Source organism: Labeo rohita, chromosome 4, assembly GCF_022985175.1.
Source record: "Labeo rohita strain BAU-BD-2019 chromosome 4, IGBB_LRoh.1.0, whole genome shotgun sequence".
NCBI classification, from domain to species: Eukaryota; Metazoa; Chordata; class Actinopteri; order Cypriniformes; family Cyprinidae; genus Labeo; species Labeo rohita.
In genome coordinates, this window is record NC_066872.1 from 24864244 (window position 1) to 24887268 (window position 23025).

The 23025-nt window shown below is 33.9% G+C and overlaps 1 protein-coding gene across 2 annotated transcripts in view; it reads right to left on the reverse strand.

Annotated features, from left to right (window-relative positions):
• sfmbt2 (Scm like with four mbt domains 2) overlaps positions 1-23025 on the reverse strand; it is a 57318-nt gene that overhangs the window by 19409 nt on the left and 14884 nt on the right. Inside the window, exons 4-5 of one of the 2 annotated variants that reach the window (XM_051107434.1) lie at positions 19281-19301; positions 1046-1134 (exon numbers count right to left, since the gene is read on the reverse strand). In XM_051107434.1, coding sequence (XP_050963391.1) covers positions 1046-1134; positions 19281-19301 — 110 coding nt within the window. The remainder of the gene's footprint in view (positions 1-1045; positions 1135-19280; positions 19302-23025) is intronic. The other variant, XM_051107435.1, reaches the window with a different exon arrangement.

Here is a 23025-nt window from a genome sequence, read left to right on the forward strand (position 1 = left end):
CTTTTCTCAAAATATTTTGAATTCTCATTGCTGCAAGACTTTAACCTCATAATCTTAGAGAATTTTTTAATCTTTGTTATTTTATTTTATTTTATTTTATTTATTTTTAAATGTGGCACTAAAACAGTCGTAGGATTCGGTACTTCAGAAACATGAACAAATAGTTAATAAATGATTTTTGAAAATAGTAGAGGTCTACACAAAAAAATATCCAAATATATGACCTTTACAGACTGTGAGTATGAGTTAATGAATACGTTAACATGAATAGTTTATGAAATGCTTAAAATGATTCATTATTAAGCTATTTTTTTTCGCAACATTTGTAAATGTAAAAAAAAGAGCATTAGGTAATTACATTAACAAATAAATTTGTAATCATTGTATAATTTCTGTTTAAATCTTTTGTAGATTTTTAAAAAGTGCATGATCATTAGAACTGAAAGTTTAATGACTTTCATAAGCATTTCAATTTACATTTTATCATTAGATAATGTTTAATAAGTACGTTAGTAAACATTAACAAGCATATTATCATATTTCTAGCTATGTGAATATATGTTAACTACTGATACACATTATATAAAGTTTGTTAATGATTTATTAATGAAAGTTATTTTAAAGTGTTACCGCAACTAATACTGTCTCACTATCAGACAATGACGGGAAATGTTGTTTTGTAACATAATATTTTACAGTACATATATATTACATTCATTTGTTTAGTCATGTCAAAATAAATGGCATGTAAATATGCCATCTACCCTGACAAAGACCAGTTCCATTTTACCTTTCACCATGATTCAGTGGTTTTTAACTAGTGGGTTGCTGCCCGAAAGTGCTAATAAACAGATTTATGGTATTTTGGCACAAATTTATCTACTACTGGTGTTTGTTTAAGGTGATGAGCTGATAACATAAATAGTGTTTGGCATTTACACGGCTGATTAAGCATTTACAAGTTTGTTAATTATTAATCTAAAGAACAGTTACTATTGCACATTTAACATGAAAGTGTAGACATACACACAAATTTCATTCTCACCCCTTCAAGCAGGTTTGCCGGCGCCGTCCGTGAACCTGTGAGCTCTTTGACGAGAAACTCAGTCCAGTCACTGTACTTCTCTTTAATAGCTGAAACAGATCAAGAAATAAGGAGGCATGGGTCAATATCACTGTAGAGTGCCTTTTAGTGTCCTGGACATAACTCATTTGCCATGATAACTTAACAGAAAAATGACTATGAAAGGGTTTGTTAGATTTTTGTGTAGGAGGATGCGTGTTATTTTGCTATTTCCAATGCACTGCTCATTACATTTTGAAGGAGCGTAGAATATAGTCAAATCATAAAATTTTGTTCTCCTGTTAATATTTTGTTAAATAAGACATTACTCAGTTTGAGTGTATTGATCATTTGGTAATAAAAACAATATTTTTATTTAATAAAAAAGGTGATTTTTCATGTTCTGTGAATGGTTGTCCACCATGGGTGTCGGAAGCAAAATAAATGTGGGTGGGTTCTCCCCCCAAAAAATTTACGTGACAGCCAAGCGGCAACCTCCCTCTTGAAGCCAACACGGAAGTGACAAAAACAGCAATTCATCGACTGGCCGCTACACTGTAAAAAACAATTTGTTGAGTCAACTTCAAATAATTTGTAACATGGCTGCCTTAAAATTTTAAGTTCAGTCAACTCAAAAGTTTATTCAACTTGAAATGTTAAATTATACTAAGTGACAACTTAGATATTTGAGTTGAATCAACTTAAAATTTGAAGGCAGCTGGGTTACTTACCCATCTGTTAAGTTTAGCAGACACAAATATCTAAGTTGTTACTTAGTACAGCTTAACATTTCGAGTTGACTAAACTTATTTTTGTTGACTGAACTTAAATTGTGTTTTTTTATTTTTTGCGGTGTAGATACTGGCTGCAAAAGGGAGTCGATTCCATAGACTCCCCATGTTAAAATGACCAACTTTACAGCAGAAAAAATGTTTACAGCCTGGTACAAAAAGTGGTTTTGGTCTATATAGCTAATTTTGCCCTTCATGTCAGACGTGAGGGGGGTGAATTTTTTTATAACTAATCTGTTTAAATTACATTAAGCCTTAATGTTCTGCATAATTTAGGGCGTGGCCACTTGAGTGACGGCACTGTAAACACATTTCCAGTGGCGTAAGTGGTAAAGCAAGTAATTAATGTTTTTTGACGCAAACGACCCGAGTTCGGCCTATTGCCGAAATTGTTGTTCTGCCTTTTCACATCTCATTTTACATCGGAAAGGCATTTGTTTTCAATAAAAATAAAAATGAAGGAAATAATCAAAGTTTGAATAAAGTATCGGGTAGGGTTAGGTGTATCTGAGCAGCAGACACGTTCAGATGCTTTGTTTACTTTGCTGTGTTTCAGGAGTGCAGCAGGCGCGAATAACTAGTGAAAACACAAAATGGAGTTTAATTAACATGCAGTGGTGTAATGCAGGGGTATACCCAAGTATACTGCATATACCCACTTCTTTATCAGTCGGCTTTGCGTAGCCTATCATCATACAGTAGTATCCTGTAGTAGTCAAAATCATGACAGTCCAGCAGTAGCTAATCAAATCGCATGTGAATAAATGCAAATATTCCCTAAACACACCCAGTAAAGACAGCGATGTGGTCAGGGCGCCCGCTTCCTTTGAAATATGTTTGATGATTGCGCCTGATGCGCCCACGCCCGCTCTGTCCACTCCACCACCCCAGATGCTGCCTGTTCATATGCACGAGCATGGAGCTTAATCTATTAGCGCATTCGTCATGTGGGATGGATTTTAATGATGGCGTTCTCAAAAATTCACATATAATGTACTCACCCCCTTGTCATGTTCATGTCTTTCTTTCTTCAGTCGTAAAGAAATTGTGTTTTTTTGAGGAAAACATTTCAGCATTTTTCTTCATATAATGGACTGATATGGTGCCTTGATTTTGAACTTCCAAATGCAGTTTAAATGCGGCTTCAAACGATCCCAAATGTGGTTGTAAACAATCCCAGCCGAGGAATAAGAGTCTTATCTAGAGAAACAATCGGTTATTTTCATTAAAAAATACAATTTAAATACTTTTTATTCTCAAACGCTCCTCCTGCCTTGCTCTTGTTGAACTCTGTGTATTCTGACTCAAGTCAGTTAGAGTATGTTGAAAAACTCCAATCGTATTTTCTCCCTCAACTTCAAAAATCATTTCAAAATCATCCTACTTCGCTGCTGAACTACCAACCTAGTCTTTGCAAAGTGAACATGCAAAGAAGATCAAACAACCTTAACAAAAAAGGTAAAATAGTGAGATAGGACGATTTCGAAGTTGAGGGAGAACATGAGATGGGAGTTTTTTGACATACCCTAACTGTCATGAACCGGAACAAAAAGAGTCCAGGCAGAGTAAGACAAGACGAGCGTTTGACATTAAAAAGTATATAAATTGTATTATTTTTATGAAAACAACTGATTGTTTTGCTAGATAAGACCCTTCTTCCTCAGCTGGGATCATTTACAGCCGCATTTGGGATTGTTTGAAGCCGCATTTAAACTCCATTTTGGAAGTTCAAAATCGGGGCACCATAGCAGTCCATTATATGGAGAAAAATGCTTTTTTTTTTTTTTTTTCCTGAAAAAACATAATTTCTTTACGACTGAAGACAGACAGACATGAACATCTTGGATGACAAGGGGGTGAGTACATTATATGTGAATCTTTGTTTTGGAATTGGACGTCTCCTTTAACGTCCACCCTGTCGGCATAAAATATACCGGAAGTGATTAGAATACGGTATTTTCAAGATATGTAAGTTTAAATGTATCAAATTCTCTTCAACAACCAGACTAACTATTTAGCTAGTCACAGTTTGTTGTAAGCTAATATGCTAATTGAAGCTCAAAATGTCTAACCTGTCCACCCCGTCGTTGTTCCAAAATGTGGCCATACACATGACAGGGTGAACATAGCATTCATTTGTAATTAATACAGCAAAAAACACTAAAATGAGTTATATTATTATATTATTTTTTCAACGTTGAATAAATGTTTTGTTACTAATTTTGTCATGCTTTGTGTGTTCTGCTTTATGTGTCCACCCCGTCATGTGCCGGTCCACCCTGTCATCTTGATATTTTAAAATATCATTTTAAATAATAATTGAATCATATCTGTATAATACAGTGTGTTTAATAGCTAGGTGTGGGGGCAATAACATGCAAACAAAAAAAGCATCCAAATATCAGTTTTCTCCAAATAAGAAAAAATACATGTGCAAATTGTATGAGTTTTTTTTTTTTTTTTTTTTTTTTTTTAAACACATGATTTACATAAAATCCAAATAATCCTGTTCAGGAAGGGGACATCATACCTTTCAGAAAATATCATTTGCATCTTAATATTGCAATGAAAATGTATTCAACAGTAATATATATGTCCATGACAGGGTGGACATATTTTAGTTTTTATGCTTCAAATAATGGCCCATAATTATCTAAAAAAAATGTGTGGGAGCTCAGCTAATATGTTTTTATAGTACTTGAGTGTCTACTATTTATGACACGACAAAGCGAATGGGAAATTAAGACCAAATGTTTTCAATATTGTAAAGCTTGAAAGGCACTCTATTGTGATATTGACACACATAATGAATTTTGCACAATATAAATTTCAATTCAAAGACACTCCGACACTGTTGTGACTGGAACTAATGTCTTTTACAGTCATCTAATGATTCATGTTCAAAATATTCCTGACAACAATTATTGTTACATTTTTTTGTCTGTAAATCCTGGTAAAAATGTATTATAGACAGTACTTTTTTGCTCAGAAAACAATTTAACAGGACACATTCAAATGTATAGTTCACCCAAACAGTCAATTTGGTTTATCAACATCAGTACACATGCACTCTAACATCCACAGATTTACAAATATGCCATTTAAAAGACTTCCTCTCTCAAACGTCTTCCCATGGTGTCAGCCACATAAAATATTCATATATGCATTATGAATGTATAACAAGAAATCAGTTCTAGCATTTCAGTGTTTAAACAGGCCCAAACATCCTGCTTTCTGCATAATTGTACACAGTATCTCCACAGAGGAAAGTGCTACTTAGTTACATGTTACAGAAGAACAACAGCACATTAATCATGACGTTGTGCACCGTTCGCACAAAACTGTACGTTAGCATCAGCAGAATTCACATTGCTGAAGTTCTTATAGGCGGCCAGCGTGGTTGTTGACTGTTAGCTTGACTCTGAGAGTCAAATGCTGTCTCTGCCCTGTTACGTCACGACTGCTTCACTCAATAACACATGATACCACTCACGAGGGTGTGATCTCTGCCCTGACGGAGGATTTGAGTAAACAAAGACACAGAGTGAGAGAGACAGACAAACAGAAAGAAAGAGAGACAGGGTAGGGCCAACAATTGTTTTTTTTTTTGTATGTAAAGGCTCAAAGTAAATTCAATACTAGTTTTTGATATAGCAATATGCAAGACCAAGCCAAAAAAGATCTCAGTTAAACCCAATAATATTAATAATACACAATGCCGCCTGCCAAATGAAAACAACATTTAATATATTTATATTTAATAAAAAAAAAAACGTTTTATTTTTTTTATTATTTATGGCCAATAATCCTACTGATGAACTTCCAGAACAACAATTCACAAATAATTTACTCACCCCCTTGTCATCCAAGATGTTCATGTCTTTCTGTCTTCAGTCTTGAAGAAATTGTTTTTTGAGTAAAGCATTTTAGGATTTTTCACCATATAATGGACTTCATTGGTGCCCCAATTTTGAAATGTAGTTTAAATGCAGCTTCAAAGGGCTCTAAATGATCCCAGCCGAGGAAGAAGGGTCTTATCTAACGAAACTACCGGTCATTTTTTTTGGAAAATAATTTTTTATACTTTTTAAGCACAAAAGCTTGTGTAGCACAGGTTCTGGGATGCGTGTTTATGACGCTACGTACTATTGAATCCCGTCGAAAGGTCACGCAGAACGTAGGCGGAACTACAGACCCAGTGTTTACAAAGCAAACTCGCAAAAACTAAGAAGGTGCAAGTAAGTTTGTAAACGCTGTTTACAAACAAAAAGGTACAACGATGTCCTCCTCTTAAGTTGTAGGAGAAAATAAGATGGAGTTTTTCGCCATACTCAGTACAAAGATGATGAATTTAGACATGATTCGTAGTAGTGATGGGAAGTTCGGATCATTTTACCGACTCAGACCTTTGAGTCTCATTCAGCAAAATGAACAAATCTTTTTTCGAGTCATTTCGTTCATTTCAGCAAAATATTATTAAAATGTTACGTGTTTCATTTCCTTAACACACCTACTGCTTATACACAAACGTTGATCACATTACAAACAAAACAAAACTATAATGCTATAAGAAGCAGAAAAGATTAATTCATTGTTTACCTGGGTCTTTAATCTATGATTAGCTCACCTCACCTCTTATCTGACAAGTTTTCGGGGTTGAGTCGTTCGTTCATCACGTGACAGCCCCATAAGATGAACGAACGACTCGAAAAACCTGACAACTCGAAACAGGTGAACTAATTCCAGGACCTAACAGGATGTTGCGCATGCGAAACTGAATGACTCACTCGTTCATCCCGAGTCATATTGAAGATTCGTTTAAAATGAAAGAATCGTTCAAGAATGACTCATTACTAATTCGTAGCATCGTGGACGCGCATCTCAGAGCCTGTGCTACACAAGCTTTTGTGCTTAAAAAGCTTTAAAAAATGACAGTTTGTTTCACTGGATAAGACCCTTCTTCCTCGGCTGGGATCGTTTAGAGCCCTTTGAAGCTGCATTTAAAAATACATTTTGGAAGTTCAAATTCGGGGCACCAATGAAGTCCATTATATGGAGAAAAATCCTGAAATGTTTTCCTCAAAAACCATAATTTCTTTACGACTGAAGACAGAAAGACATGAACATCTTGGATGACAAGGGGGCGAGTAAATTATTTGTGAATTGTTGTTCTGGAAGTGGACTTCTCCTTTAACAAAAAATCATCTTTTATCTTAAAGAGATATTTTACTTGTATATAAACAAAAGAATTACTACAAATTTTTAGAAGTAAACAGCAAAACATAAATCAATATATTTGACTTGTTTCCAATAAATACCACCAGTCCCTAAAACTAGATAACTTTGACCAGAAAAGCAACATTGCATAAGATTTTCAGAAATTTTTCATGTGTTATTATACATTTATTACATGTTTATTACATATACATTATTTCAGCTTATTCCATTGGTAGATGTGGTGTTTGCAACACATTTTACTTTCGTAGTGCAACTTTTTTCAAGTTAAACAGAATATTTAGTGGGGTTTGTTTAGTCTTTTTAGAGTCAGAGGAAGTTATTATTAGTTATTATTATGTTTTAATTAAAGGGACTAAGATTTGTGGTTAAATTGGAGTGAACAAACAATGAGTAAACTGGATTTTATGTGGTGTTTTTGAAAATGCCTTCTTTGTCATTGTCTTTCCGCTTGATGTTTTACAGACAGGAATAGATGAGCTATTTTTACAGATACACTGTAAATTTGGCATCACACTGTTTTTTTGAATAACAGAAGCTCAGTCATAACTGTAGTTCTCTTTCCGTTTTCATTTAAACATATTTCTGCCTCTATTATTTTCTCTTTTGACTAGCACACTGGTTGTCTACTAACTGTCTACTAACTACAACAACAGCCACTATAACAACTGTGATTTACTTTTTAAAATATATCTTGTGGTAAATATATTATGCTTTAAAATGTTTCTTCTAAAATAATTAGTTTGTTTATACTAAGATTTCTGATTTCTGAGGTTGAGTAAAAAAAAAAAAATGATTTCTTGATGTTAATCAAGTTATTGAACTGAACATTGTAGCGCACCTCCCATCCAAAAAAAAATCGCAATAAGCTTTGTGCTTTGTTACTTTTGATATGAAACAAAGTTTTAGATTTCAAATTCTGTCCATTGTATTACAATATTCAAACAATAAATGCTGTTTTGCCGTTGTTTAATGTGGAGTGACTGATCATCTCCTCTGCTTTAATACCAGTTACAGCACAAAATAAACATGGATAAGCATCCAAATGTATGTTAAAACAAAGAGTGCAACTTATTTTTCGTATTCGTCTCGTAATTGCTCAATTAGTGTTTCAACTGTGCAGACATCAATATAACAGCTTGTAAACAATGTCACGTAACGTCACATTTACCTTAGAAAACTTGTTACTCAATACTTTTTTTTGCTAAATATATGAACAATATAACATAATCATTATAGTTTTCACTGTTCTTCAATGTTTAATTTGTTTGAATCAGTCCAATTTTCTGACAGTCCTTTAAATGTTTATATTTCAAAAAAACAAATTGGAGTAGAAATATAATTACACAATTGTAACTTTATTATTATAAAAACTTCATTGAGTGTGATTTTGAGTGTTTGTATACAAATCAGTGAGTATAGCGATGTAGTATACCAACTGACTCTCATGTATATTTTACAGCATTACACTGTATAAAACAATTTGTTGAGTCAACTTAAAATAATTTGTAACCTGGCTGCCTTAACATTTTAAGTTTAGTCAACTCAAAAGTTTATTCAGCTTGAAATGTTAAATTATACTAAGTGACAACTTAGATATTTGAGTTGAATCAACTTAAAATTTGAAGGCAGCTGGGTTACTTACCCATCTGTTAAGTTTAGCAAACACAAATATGTAAGTTGTTACTTAGTACAACTTAACATTTCAAGTTGACTAAACTTATTTTAGTTGACTGAACTTAAAATTTTAAGGCAGCAGGGTAACAAATTATTTTAAGTTGACTCAACAAATTGTGTTTTTTATTTTTTTACAGTGTAGTTGAGAGTTTTTTTTTCAAATATCGAATTTAACTTAATCATGAAATTTGTGTCAAAATCAATCTGATCTCAAGACGAAAACGTACCTGTGGAAACTTTTTCGCAATCCGCGGATTAAGTACCGGCATGTACGTTTTGTTACACATTCGATGCAAAATGCTAAAAGTGTGTTCACGAAACAGATGAATGTACATTTTATGTGACGTTGGTTTTGTACTTGTCACCACGGTTCTTGTTTGAAATGTGAGTGGCGCTATAACTCAAATGCTTCGTGACATTTTAAAATAACGTACCATCTACACTACACCTAAACCTACTGATAGTATGAGCAAAAGGGAATGTGACTTAAAAACAATTGCAAGCATGCCATTTTAGCTTGTTTAGCACTCATCTTTCAGCTCTTTTATCGTGTAAGTACAATTTCGTGCAGGCTGAGCTACCAAGCAAGCTTGTTATGTCCGGAAAGCAAAACATATGGAGCTGTAAACATAACTGTGCATGAAAATGATTACAAGTGCTTGCTTTTTTACTGTCTCTACTATTCATTTCTGTTGGAAACTGCAGTGATATGTACTTATTGGTACATATTTCACATCTTGCGTAAAAGTTCCCACAGGTATATTTTCGTCATGAGATCAGGTGGGTCAAAACCCATTCCTACATTTAATTACAGACTTTGTTACACTGGCCATACACTGTTACAAATGCGGCCATAGTTTGAGACATTAATTAGAGTGAGACTACAGGGTTTTTTTTTTTTTTTAAGAAAAGCGTCTGACATTTGCTCAATTTAATAGTGCTTTGTAGAAGATATGAACAAGATCTCATTTGTTATTTTCATTTCTTATGGGATTGTGATTATGGCTATACAAGAGATTTTGCAAATATTTATTTTGTAGATGTAAATATTGTAAAGTCCATTGTGGCACTTCTTTTGTTTCATTGGGCTGCACAGACTTGTACAGATCAAATAAATAAATGCATAATTTCCAGCAACTCAAAGAGACACACGAGCCGCTTTGTGTTTCCTCTTTTCGACACTAGGGAGTCTCTATGCAAATATTCATTTTGCCAAAGCAGATTTGCATATCTTCCAACAACTCTTCTGTAAACAGCGGAGCCAGATTTAAAAAGAGTTTCTCTCGCTCGTGTAATCAAAGCAATTATTCAAGAGAGGAAGGGGAACAAAACGCTGTGTGTTAAAGGAAGAGCAGCGGCGCGATACTGACTCACTGGTACAGCAGAAGCAACCTGTGTCTCTGAAGAGGATAACACGATTTCCTGTTTGCCTGCCAACTGCTAGTACATCCAGCATACTATTTTTAACAGCAAAAAGGTCATTGCTTAATCAGGTTAACTCAAGGATATTTGAATGGTTTGTGTTTTTAGGATAATTCCAATGGAAATAACAACTATTATTAAGAGTAAAATTTCATTACTCTTATTTACTCTTATTGTGTGTGTGTGTGTGTGTGTGTGTGTGTGTGTGTGTGTGTGTGTGTGTGTACATTTTTATTTTATTTTTAAATACACTTAAAATTGACTTGTATTGAATAAACTAATAAACCTATTGAATTTGTTGTTTATTTAATGTTTTTGCTGTCAAAGTATGTTTAGGGTTTAATAATATATTTATCCTATTTATTACATTTAATATTGTATTTAATATCTAAACTTTAATTTTGGATTGCAGACATAACAATGAGTTTGATTTCATTTAAACACAAACAAGCCGTCCTTTTGACCTTACATTGGATTTGATAATCAAATCTGACCATATAAATATATTAAGTAGTGTCAAACCACAGTATTAAGTCAAAAAACAACATATTCTATCTATCACTATATAAAACCGTCACAGAAGTGTCTATAAAATCGTGTGAACCACCACAGTATTGACCGTAAAGTTGTCGTATAAAGACCAACACTAATGTAATTCAGCTCAAATAGCTACAATAAGCAAAAGTTGAGTTTGATTGTGTGTGTGAATGAGTGCTTGTGGCAGAATGCCGCTGCGTCTCAGCGTGTAATCTCTGCAGCACAAGTGTGTACGCTAATCGCTTAAGTAGCGCTAGAACGGGAGTGTGCGGCCGTTGCCATGCCAACAACCCCCCAGCGTCTAAGCACTCTACTCAGGCCGTGTGTTCGACACTCTTCAGTGGAACGGGATCATTTCATCACATTAGCTCATGACAATGAAATTCAACACATATTTATGCGATTAACCTTGGGCCTTTTTTATTCCGTGTGTGCTTCAGTGTGTGCGCGTGTGTATTTAGTAGCTTCTTTCAGGTTTAACAGCTATTAACCTTAATGAATGAATGAATAATTGATTGAATTCATACATAAAACAAGTACTATTCATATACCATTTGTAAATTTACACTTAAAGAGATAGTTCATCAAAAAATGAAAATTCTTTTTTTTGTTATTAATTACTCACCCTCATGTTGTTCCAAACATGTAAGACCTTCGTTCAAATTCGGAACACAAATTAAGATATTTTTGATGAAATCCAAGAGCTTTCTGACCCTCCATAGACAGCAACACAACTTACACGTTTAAGGCCCAGAAAGGTAGTAAGGATATAGTTAAAATAGTCCATGTGACATCAGTGGCTCAACCTTAATGTTATGAAGCTACAAGAATACTTTTTATATGCAAAGAAAACAAAACTTCATTCAAAAATTTCTTAGTCTTTGGCAGTCTTTGACGCTCAATCATGAGAGCACCACAATGCATGCGTGTTGTAAGAAATTGTTGAATAAAGTCGTTATTTTTGTTTTCCTTGCACAAAAATAAGGTTGAGCCACTGAAGTCACATGGACTATTTTATTGATGTCTTTACTACCTTTCTAAGCCTTAAACGTGTCAGTTGAGTTGCTGTCTATGTAACATCAGAAAGCTCTCAGATTTCATCAAAAATATCTTAATTTGTGTTCCGAAGATGAAGGTCTTAGCAATGAGTAATTAATGACAGAATTTTTCTTTTATACCACAACTGTATTAATAATGACACACAAGAACGACATCATGGCAATCACTTTCAGAACAATTTTTTCCTTTTGATGAATGATAAAACATTGACAACCAATCAGAATCATTCTGTTTTAAAGCAGCAAATGAAAGAACTGCAGCGCACACTTATAATAAACATAGCGCTATTATCTGCTAATATAATTATCATTATAGTTATATTTTGATAGTTATCGATTCTGGTGTGAGCATGCCTTAAAGAAGTCCACTTCCAGAACAACAATTCACAAATAATTTACTCACCCCTTTGTCATCCAAGATATTCATGTCTTTCTGTCTTCAGTCATAAAGAAATTAGCTTCAAAGGGCTCTAAACAATCCCAGCCGAGGAAGAAGAGTCTTTGGTTTCTAGCGAAACGATCAGTCGTGTTTTTCGGAAAATAAAAATGTGTATACTTTTTAAGCACAAAAGGTCGTGTAGCAGGTTCTGACATACACGTTCACGACACTACGTACTATTGAGTCATGTCGAAAGGTCACGCCGAACGTAGGCGGAACCACAGACCCAGTGTTTACAAAGGGAACGCGCAAAGACTAAGAAAGTGCAAGTAAGTAAAATGCTGTTTACAAACAAAAAGGTACAACATGTCGGACGATTCTGAAGTTGTAGGAGAAAATAACATGGAGTTTTTTGACATACTCTACCTTTTTTAGCCGGAGTACACAGACATGAACTTAGACGTGATTCGTAGTAGTGATGGGAAGGTCGGGTCATTTTACCGACTCTGACCTCTGAGTCTCGGTCAGAAAAATGAACGAATCTTTCTTTGAGTCATTTCATTCATTTTAGCAAAATCAGCATCACGTGACAGCCCCATAAGATGAATGAATGACTCGAAAAACTCGAAGACTCGAAACAGGTGAACTAATTCCAGTACAGAACCTAATAGGATGTTGCGAATGCGCGACTGAACGAATCACTCCCCAAGTGAACGAATCGTTTAAGAACGACCTGTGGACGTGCATCCGAGAGCCTGTGTGGACTTCTCCTTTAAAAGGAATGGTTCATCCGAAAATTAAAATTCTGTCATGTCGTTCCAAACCTGTAAGGCCTTTGTTCATTCTTTGGAACACAAATATCAAATAAAACGGATATCAAAAATATCTAAAATTGTGTTACGAAGATGAACAAAGGTCTTATGGGTTTGAAATGATATGAGGGTAAGTAATTAATAAAAGAATTTTCATTTTTGGGTGAACTATTCCTTTAATTTCTATTGGTACATGGAAAAAAACCCTCTCTTTCCTCATTTCCTAAAAACAAGTAAAATCAAGCTTATTTACTTTTTAAATACATTTTTCTATGCACATACAAGTACTGTATATATGATTGTTATTTTTTAAGTTTGTAATGATCTACAAAAGATCTACAAAAATTTCCCAGAAACTTAGTTTCCAAGTATTCCTCTTTCTTTGCTTTTGGCTGCCTTTGGCCATTGCACAAAATATTTATACTACCTTGCATGATGCCCATATGGGCAGGTGCCCAATTGCCCATATGGTTAATCTGGCATGCTACTGTAAGCCTATGGCGGTGTTTAGTCTTCAAACTTCTCCTTAGTTTATGCCAAATAACAGTTGTATTTTTAAAAGAAAATAAAACCTCAGAGCTCAGAGTTCACGCAAAAATGAAAATTGTCAAGTTCCAAACCTGTAAGAATTACTTTCAGCTGAACACAAAGGAGGATATTTTGAAGAATGTTGGTAACCAAACAGCTGACGGTAGCCATTGACTTCCTTAGTACATTCTATGTAAGTCAATGGCTACCGTCAACAGTTCATCAAAATATCATCTTTTATGTTCAGTACAATAAAGAAACTCTAAAAGGTTCGGAAAAACTTGAGTGAGTAAATGGTGGCAGAAATTCACTTTTTTTTTTTTTTTTTTTAAGAAATACATTTGTTTTTATTTATTAGTGCCCTAAAGTCGTGATGTCTGAATAATTCCACTCTTTTTGGTTCTTATGACTTGGTTCTTTTAATAAACCTGTCTGAAACACCTGTCCAAAACTGAAACTGTTCACAAATCAGGTTAAACCTACTTTATTAGACACTTCCATCGCGTCCTAGTCTAAATGAATCAAGAAGTGAGAAGCAAGAGGGCACTTACTTAAGAAAATAGTTTCATTTACACAAATGATCGTTTTCAAAATCTTATTCGTCTGGTTCTTGGTATCATGCGGCGTCTCCTTGAGAATCAGTGACTGCTTGTAGCCTTTTGTAACTGTTGTGTATGAGTTCCTCAATTGTCCTAAGTGCCAACGCTGAATCTCAAAATCATAAAGCCACTGTGGGGAAGAAATCAAATGTGCAGAGCATGCTGGGAAACCAACGAACTTACTGGACCTGCAGGCTTTTTGTCAAGAACAGTGGGCAGCTTCACTACTCAAGAGAAACCCAGAACCCACACACAACTATTACAAAAGACTATAAACAGAAAAGGAGAACCAATGGCATGTGAATATTTAAAACAGAATTTAAAACAGACAACAAAAACTTAGCTATTACGTTTAATGTGGAATATATATTTTATGAATTTTAGAGATTCTTCTTATTTAAGGGATCAGTGTTATTGTTAATTGTTAATTACATTTAGAACTATATCATTTTTTTTTCATTATAAAATAAAATAAAATAAAATAAAATAAAATAAAAAATGGATATATTGCCTTGGGATCTAACTGAATAAGCTGAAGTACCATAATCAATAAAACTAAAACTAAAACTAAAACTAAAAAATAGATAAATAGAAATATTTCGGGGAAAAAAATACTAAACCCTTAAACTTACAATTAAAATAAAAACTGAAAAGTGAATTCTAAATCTAAATAAATACTATAATAATATATAAATAATATGAAAATAACACTGGGGATGCACAATTAGCCAATATTAAAAGTTAGTTTGTTTATTTGATTGATTCAATTCAATTCAATTCAATTCAGTTGTGCTTAACCTATTTTAACATTAGGTTGCCTTCATCTAACATTCACATATAATTAATCCTTAAAAAAACACTCATAATTTAATAACAAATAATAAATGTAATCTTTATTTATATTTCATACTGTACATTATAATGTTACGATGCCTAAATTGTAGCATTTTAAATATTTCTTTATCCTTTATTTGGTTAAAAATGTATATTTTATATTTTATTAATTTAGTGTTGTTGTTGTTTTTTGTCTTATTTGTATTATTTGGTTTGTACACTACCAGTCAAAAGTTTTTTAACAGTATGATTTTTCAAGTTATTTATTTTTTCTGCTCACCAAGCCTGCATTTATTTGATCCAAAATACAGAAAAAACTGTAAAATTTAGAAATGTTTTTACTATTTAAAATAAGTGTTTTCTATTTGAATATATTTTAAAATGTAATTTATTCCTGTGATTTCAAAGCTACATTTTCAGCATCATTACTCCAGTCTTCAGTGTTACACGATCCTTCCGAAATCATTCTTATATGCTGATTTGCTGCTCAAGAAACATTTATTAATATTATTATTAATATTATCAATATTTAAAACAGTTAAGAACATTTTTTCAGGATTGTTTGATGAATAGTAAGATCCAAAGATCAGCATTTATCTGAAATAAAAAGCTTTTGTTTTGTTTTTTTGCATTATACACTTTACCATTCCAAAGCTTAGAAATTAATGGTTTTATTTAGGAAGAATGCTTTAAATTGATCAAAAGTGATGATAAAGTCATCGAGTCAAAGATTTCTATTTCAGATAAATGCTGTTCTACTGAACTTTCTATATATAAACATTATAAATCTTACTGTTCAAAAACTTTTGACTAGTAGTGTATTATCAAAATTATCATTTTATCTGTATGCATAATGTTTTATATTTAACTCCAGTTGCTTTTTGCCCCGGAAACAGAAAGAATGTATAAAATGTGTTTCACAGAACTTGACATACGTGCAAACATTGCGTGCATCAAGTGAAGCATGCCAGGCGAAGCGGCTTTACATATGACCTCCAGAGTTGCCTTAACTTTGTATGTCTCAGCTACACAAATGCATGCAAATACAGAAGCTCACGCTGACACCACAATGAAGTTCACACCTCTCACACACTCTCATTCATACTCGCATACTTAATCTAATACACAGAACTGAGCAAAACAAGCATAAGGAACAAGGAAGGAAGATAAACCGAAAATACTGGAAGAATGAAAAAAAAGACGTTATAAAAAAGAAAAGGAATTCTGGAGGATAACATGAGAAAGATGAAGGAAGAGATATAGGAGAAGACCCAGAACAACAGATAATGCATGCTTCTGAGACATGGGCGTAGATTTGGGTGCATTTGGGGTGAAGTCTACCTACCAAAAGTTGAAGGACTAGTTCATTTAAAAAAAAAAACAATTTACTCAGTCTCATGGTATTATGACCTCGTACAACTTACTTACTTCCGAGAAACACAAAAGGGGAAATTAAAGAAGAAAAAAAAAAGCTAGTTGCTCTTTTTCATGCATGTACAATGAATTGGGACTGGAGCTTTCAAGCTAAAAAAAAAAACCTATGAAATATTTAAAAACTATAAAGATGTCATTAAAAAGTCTTATGTCATGACTTTGTTTATAATCAGATTGAAACTGAGTAGTAATAATTGTCCCCTCTGATCATTTCTTGGGTTGGTGAGTTGAAATTGAGAAGCTATGACGTGTTTTATAAACTGGATTAACTCAATCAATAAGAATTTGAAATAAAAATAAGAATTTGCTTATTAAAGGATGAACTAAAGAAAAGATATCTAAAGTCAAGAATGTTAGTGAATTATACAACTTGAATCTGTTTATCAAACAAAACTTTTTAAAGCAAACTAATAATAGTGTAGTTTTTGTTCAGTGTGAAAGGAGAACCACCTTTGAATTTGAACATAACTTTTTACAATACAAGCAGAACTTGACAGCTATAGTGATTATTATGCATTTTGTTGAATGCAAAAAAAAGCAGCTCTGAAATGTTTTGTTACACAAGAAACACCAAGGGTGGGTAGATGATGACTGAATTTGCAGTTAAATGTAAATGATCTAAGGGAAGTGACACGGTTGAACTGTCCAGATGTAGGCATGATAAAATGCGATTTCTGCCACATAATTTAGATACCTTTTCACTTTTCATTTTGCAACTTTGTCAAATAATAAAAAAATGAAATACTTTCAGTGCCTAAAATGTTACAAATGTTGAAAATATTTCTAAAATATTTATAAAGTATAAAATAAACAAGGGCTGTACACTTTTTTAACTCTTTAGTATAGGAAACAATTCTCACTATTAACTTTTTGCTTATTAGCATGCCTATTTATGTCATACCCCTTTAGACTGTTTATTTTGGTTTCTCCCTCTTGTGTCCATATTTGGCTCTTCCTGCTCTCGTTGTGTCCTGGTTAGTTTACTCGTTTCACCTGTGTCCTAATTAGTTCTTTAAAATCACCTGTCTTTATAAGTTGGACTCAGTTGAGTGTTTGTCGTCCGGTCACGTCTATGTGCATGTGTTTTGCTGCCTTCCTGTGACATCATTGTGGATTATATTAAAAACCTTCGGATTTCACCTTTATCCTTGTACAAGTACGTTCTTCCTACATGTGTGAGACAATTTATAACATATTGGCTGTTTATTAGTACTTAAAAACCACATCTTCTGCATGACCATATTCTACATCCCTAATCCTACCCAAACAACTACTTTACTAACTATTAATAAGCAGCAAATTAGTAGTTTACTGAGGCAAAAGTCATAGTTAATGGTTGTTAATAGCGTGAATTGGACCTCAAAATAAAGTGTGACCAAAATAATCTTAAATAGCTAACCCAAAAATGAAAATTTGCTTAAAATTAACTAAACCCTCAGGCCATACAAGTTTTTTTTTTGTAAATCATCTGAACAGATTTGTGGAAATTTAGCATTACATAACTTGCTCAACAGTGGATCCTTTGCAGTCAATGGGTGCCACCTGAGGCTATCTAAAATGTACATGAGTTTGTTTCTTCGACTGAACAGATTTGGAGAAATTTAAAATAGCATCCTCTATAATGAATGGGTGCCGTCAGAACAGGAGTCCAAGCAGCTAATAAAAACATCACAATAATCCAGTCTATCAATTAACATCATGTGAAATGAAAAGCTGCATGTTTCTAAGAAACACATTCATTAAGACATTTTTAGTTGCACCGATTCATGTTTTTATCAGCTGTTTGGACTCTCATTCTGACGGCACCCATTCACTACAGAGGATGCTATTCTAAATTTCTCCAAATCTGTTCAGTTGAAGAAACAAACTCATCTACATTTTAGATAGCCTTAGGGTAAGTAGATTTTCCAATCCTGTAGAAACGTTTTTGAAAGACACGAAATACGTAACGCCACGTATGTTTCGTGACATATTCGATGTGAAATGTCCACCGAGTGGCACTAAAAGAGTGTTCGGTTTATTTCGGAACAGACGAACGTACATATGGTACCTTTTATGTGACGTTGGCTTTGTCAGCCTGATCTCTCAGCAGTTCGTACATATTTTACATGGTGGCTAATTCGTACGACCTCACTCGTACAAATTCATACGATTTTAGCTAAAACGTACATATTTTCCGAGTTACACAATACGTATGAATCTGTACAAATTCCCTACACCTAACCCCGGCCCTAAACCTACCAGTCACTGAAATCGTACGTACTTGTACGAGTGAGGTCGTACAAATTGGCCACCACATAAAATACGTACGAATTGGTCATGAGATAACGTGTTGTCACAGTTCTGACTTGAAATATTTATTGAGTGGCGCTATAATTCTAATGCTCTGTGACGTTTTAAAATAACATACCATCGGCGAATGTGACACAATAACACAATTGCATGCATGCCATTATAGCTTGTTTTTCAATCTCTTTCAGCTCTTTCATCACGAGTCATGTTTTTCTTGGGATTCGCACCCAAGGTTTCTGAATCTAGAGTCCAATTCTGTGCCAGCTGAGCTACCGAGCAAGCTTGTTACATCTGGAAAGTGAAACATATGGAGCTGTAATCATAACTGTATGAAAACGATTACAAGTGCTCGCTGTTTTACCCCCTCAAGTGTCAATTTCTGTTGAAAAGTGTGATATGTACTTCTTGCGAAGAAGTTCCCACAGGCATGTTTTCGTCATGAGACCAGGTAGAAACCTTCAGCAAATTTTCATTTTTGAGTGAACTATTCCTTTAAGCCTACAAATACCTACTTGAAAACATTGTGTTGATTTAAATATGTTGAAACCAAACCTATGCCCTTGTTCTGAGAGAAAAGAGGACAGACAGACAGAGAGAGAGAGAAGTAGGTTCGGCTTACCTGCTCTGAGGTAAACGTTATCTGAGAAATAAACAGACAGGAATAAAGATGACCAACAAATACACACTGACTAAACACACACACTCACACACACTCATAAATGTATGCGTACAAACAAAACACTACTTTAGGCTCTAATTAAACACGGTAAAACAAACAGTATTCCTAGTTGCGCCTACACATTTTTTTTAAATTAAGCTTCTGTACAAACTAATTAATGGCATTTACTTGCATTCGTACAAGTCATTTATTTCACTCATATATCTTCTGGCACTCAATGAAATTAATTTCGCTAATGTAAATGGGTCATGACGACAATAGTTTTCAATAAGCCATTTGATTAAATGCTAAAGAATCCCGTTTGTGCTATCAGTTGTTTTCCTGTCAAAACATGTGAGGTTAATTACAGTATTACATGTTGCAGTTGTTCACTGGATGAATGATTCAAATGTATTGTACATGTATGTTAGTTTTGAGGCTAACAAACTTTGTAGCATTTTAAATATCCTTTACAAAACCAAAAATGACAGTGATTCTAAACAGTATAAATACTATCAGCCTCCCATAGCAAGTAGCAAATTGTGGTTTGCTTTTCAGTGCTCGTTGTAATACATTACCTATTTATTTTTATTTATTTTCCTTCTTTGAGAAGGAAGTGGCTTTGTGTGGTTTACTGGGCTGTGATATAAACTAAAGGTTATTGGCTGTTTTATAAAAAGGGGAGGGAGTCTTGTAGAATGTTCTGCCACTACTTCCTGTTTCAGCACATCAACGCAGGAATGTAAACTGCACCAGTGAAACCATTTGAATTGCTTCTTTACAAACACCTGTATTCTTTAACATGTAGCATTTTGGAGAACATTTCAACCACTAACAGAACTGTTTCTGAAACAGAATCTTGCTTCAGAGTTTCTGGCGATTGTTGATGGTGTCAAACTGCATCTTATCTTAGAAATGCAAACACAGATTTTATCTGTTTCTTCCGAAACCACACATTAAAAAAAAAAAAAAAAAAAAAAAAAAAGATTGCTTGACTGTAACTGCAACCTTACATTTAAATAAAAAAATGACCATAAATAGTCATATTTATTAACTCAGTAATTTAAAATAAATATTTAAATGCTCAAGTACACTTAAGTTAAGTTTATTAGTATTTTACGGAATGTTCTAGATTAAATACAATTATTTGAACCAAAACTAAAACATGTATACAAAAATGCACTTACAGAGGAAGCCTAGGGGCAACTGCACATTGAAAGTACATTACTTTACATAATTGAAATTGAAAGTATTTTCAGTAGCTGTCAGCATTGCACAAATGCTTTCATAAGGTTGAATTTTACACTATGCATACTGTTTTCCATAGAGTATTTAACCTGGGATGTTCCTTGAATATATCTGCATGAATATAACGCAAAACATCATCAGATTTTCACAAGTCCTTAAAGTTGACAAAGAGAATCCAATCAAACAAACAAGACAAAAATATATCCTTTGTCATTTAGGTATTAAGTAAAATGCTCCAGTGTTAAATATTTGCAAGGTACAAAAGTATGTGAATTTTTGCTTTCAGTATCTGTTGTGACCTCTTTTTGAACCAATAACTGCAGGTAACGTTTTTTGGAACTGCTAATCAGTTCTGCACAATGACTTTTAGCCCATTCTTTAGTACAGAAACACTTGAACCCTGTGATGTTGGTTGGTTTTTCATCCTAAGAACTGCTTTCTTCAGGTCCTTCCACAACATTTTAATTCGATTAAGGTCTGGACTTTGACTCGGCCATTCCAAAACATTACATTTGTTCTTGTTTAACCATTTTTTGGTAGAATGACTTGTGCACTTGGGGTCATTGTCTTGTGGTATAACCCACTTTCTCTTTAGATTTTAGTTCATGGACACTTATCCTGACATTTTCCTTTAGAATTTGCTGGTATAATTCAGAATTTATTGTTCCATCAATGATGGCAAGTCGTCTTGACCCAGATGCAGCAAATCAGGCCACATCTTATCCGTCCACAAAACATTTCTCCAATAGCCTTCTGACTTGTCCATGTGATCTTTCTTAAACTGCAGACAGGCAGCAGTGTTTTTTGGAGAGTTGTGGCTTTCACCTTGCAAACCTGCCATGCACACCATCGTTGTTCATTGACAACATTAACCAATGTGAGAAAGGCCTTTAGTTGCTTAGAAGTTATCCTGGGGTTCTTTGCAACCTCGGAAACTATTATACATCTTGCTTTGGACTGATCTTTGTTGGTCGACCACTTCTGGGGAGATAACTTTGGTCTAGAATTTCTTCCACTTGTACACAATCAGTCTGACTGTGGATTTGTGAAGTTCAAACTCTTTAGAGATAGTTTTGAACCTTTAACCAGTCTGATGAGCAACAACAACTCTTTTTCCGAGGTCCTCAGAGATCTCCTTTGTTTGTGCCATGATTCACTTTCACAAACATGATCAGACTTTAATAGATCCCGGTTCTTTAAATAAAACTGACACCCAATTGTCATCCTATTGACTGAAAACACTTCTGAACAGACAGACTCTAATTCCGCCTTCAAATTAACTGCTAATCCTAGAGATTCACATACTTTTGCAACTATATATATTTTTCGTAATAAATAAAAGACAAAGTATATATTTTCATCTCATTTGTTTAATTGGGTTCTCTTTGTCAATTTTCAAAACTTGGAAATTGGGCCTTAAAGGGGTAGTTCACCCATTTTTTTTTTGTGCGCAAAGAAAACAAAGTTGCGTTGCTGTCTATGCAGGGTCAGAAAGCCCTTGGATTTCATCAAAAATATCTAAATTTGTGTTCTGAAGATGAATGAAGGTCTTATGGGTTTGGAACGACAAAAGGGTGAGCAATAATTGATTAGAATTTTCATTTTTGGTTGAACTATATGGAAAAAAAAAAATAAATCAGTAAAATTCTGTCTGCATTCATTCACCCTCAGTTCCATATATTATAAACTGTCTAGTATGGATTATAGAACAACTTCGGAAAGGCATTATGGTGAATAAATGATAACAGAATTTTCATTTTGGTTGAACTATTCCTTTAAAACCAACTATTATGTAATATTAAAAATAATACAAAAATTCAGTGTTGTCATCAAACCAACTAGATTATGACTTTTATCAAATATTCTGCTAGAATTGGGATTAGAATTGCCTGTTATTGCTGCTTGACCTTTCAGGTATGCATCTGACAACAGAGCACTTTGTTCAAAAGATTATCTTTCTGGTTCAAAACCTTTTCTGCCAAAACAACCTCTTTAAATATGGGCAAAACAGGTATAGTTAGATTCTTCTAGGACAGGTATAACAAATTAGCTAGTTACTCTTTAAAAAAATTAAATGATTTGAATAATTCTCTGAAGTGTGGAGTGGTTCGAACATATATCGAGACAAAAAGGTGTCAAATATTAGTGAATCCACTAAATGATGATTTAGCTGCTTGGAGGATATCAGGTCAAATGTTTCTGATGGGAAAAGAGACACCGTGAGGCTTCATGTTTACTTGTTGTAACCTGTTTGTTGACATTTGAAGTCTTTAAGCCAGTCAAATGTCATAACATGCCGGATTAAATGATATGATAAAATACAATACATCTGAATGCACTGCAAATATTTGACAGTAACCCAAAGGTGGAAGTCATACACCGCATGTTCAAGGGTTCTCAGATTTGTTGTAGGATGCACAGCAGGCAAACAGCAAAGTGCTGCTACACCACAGTACCA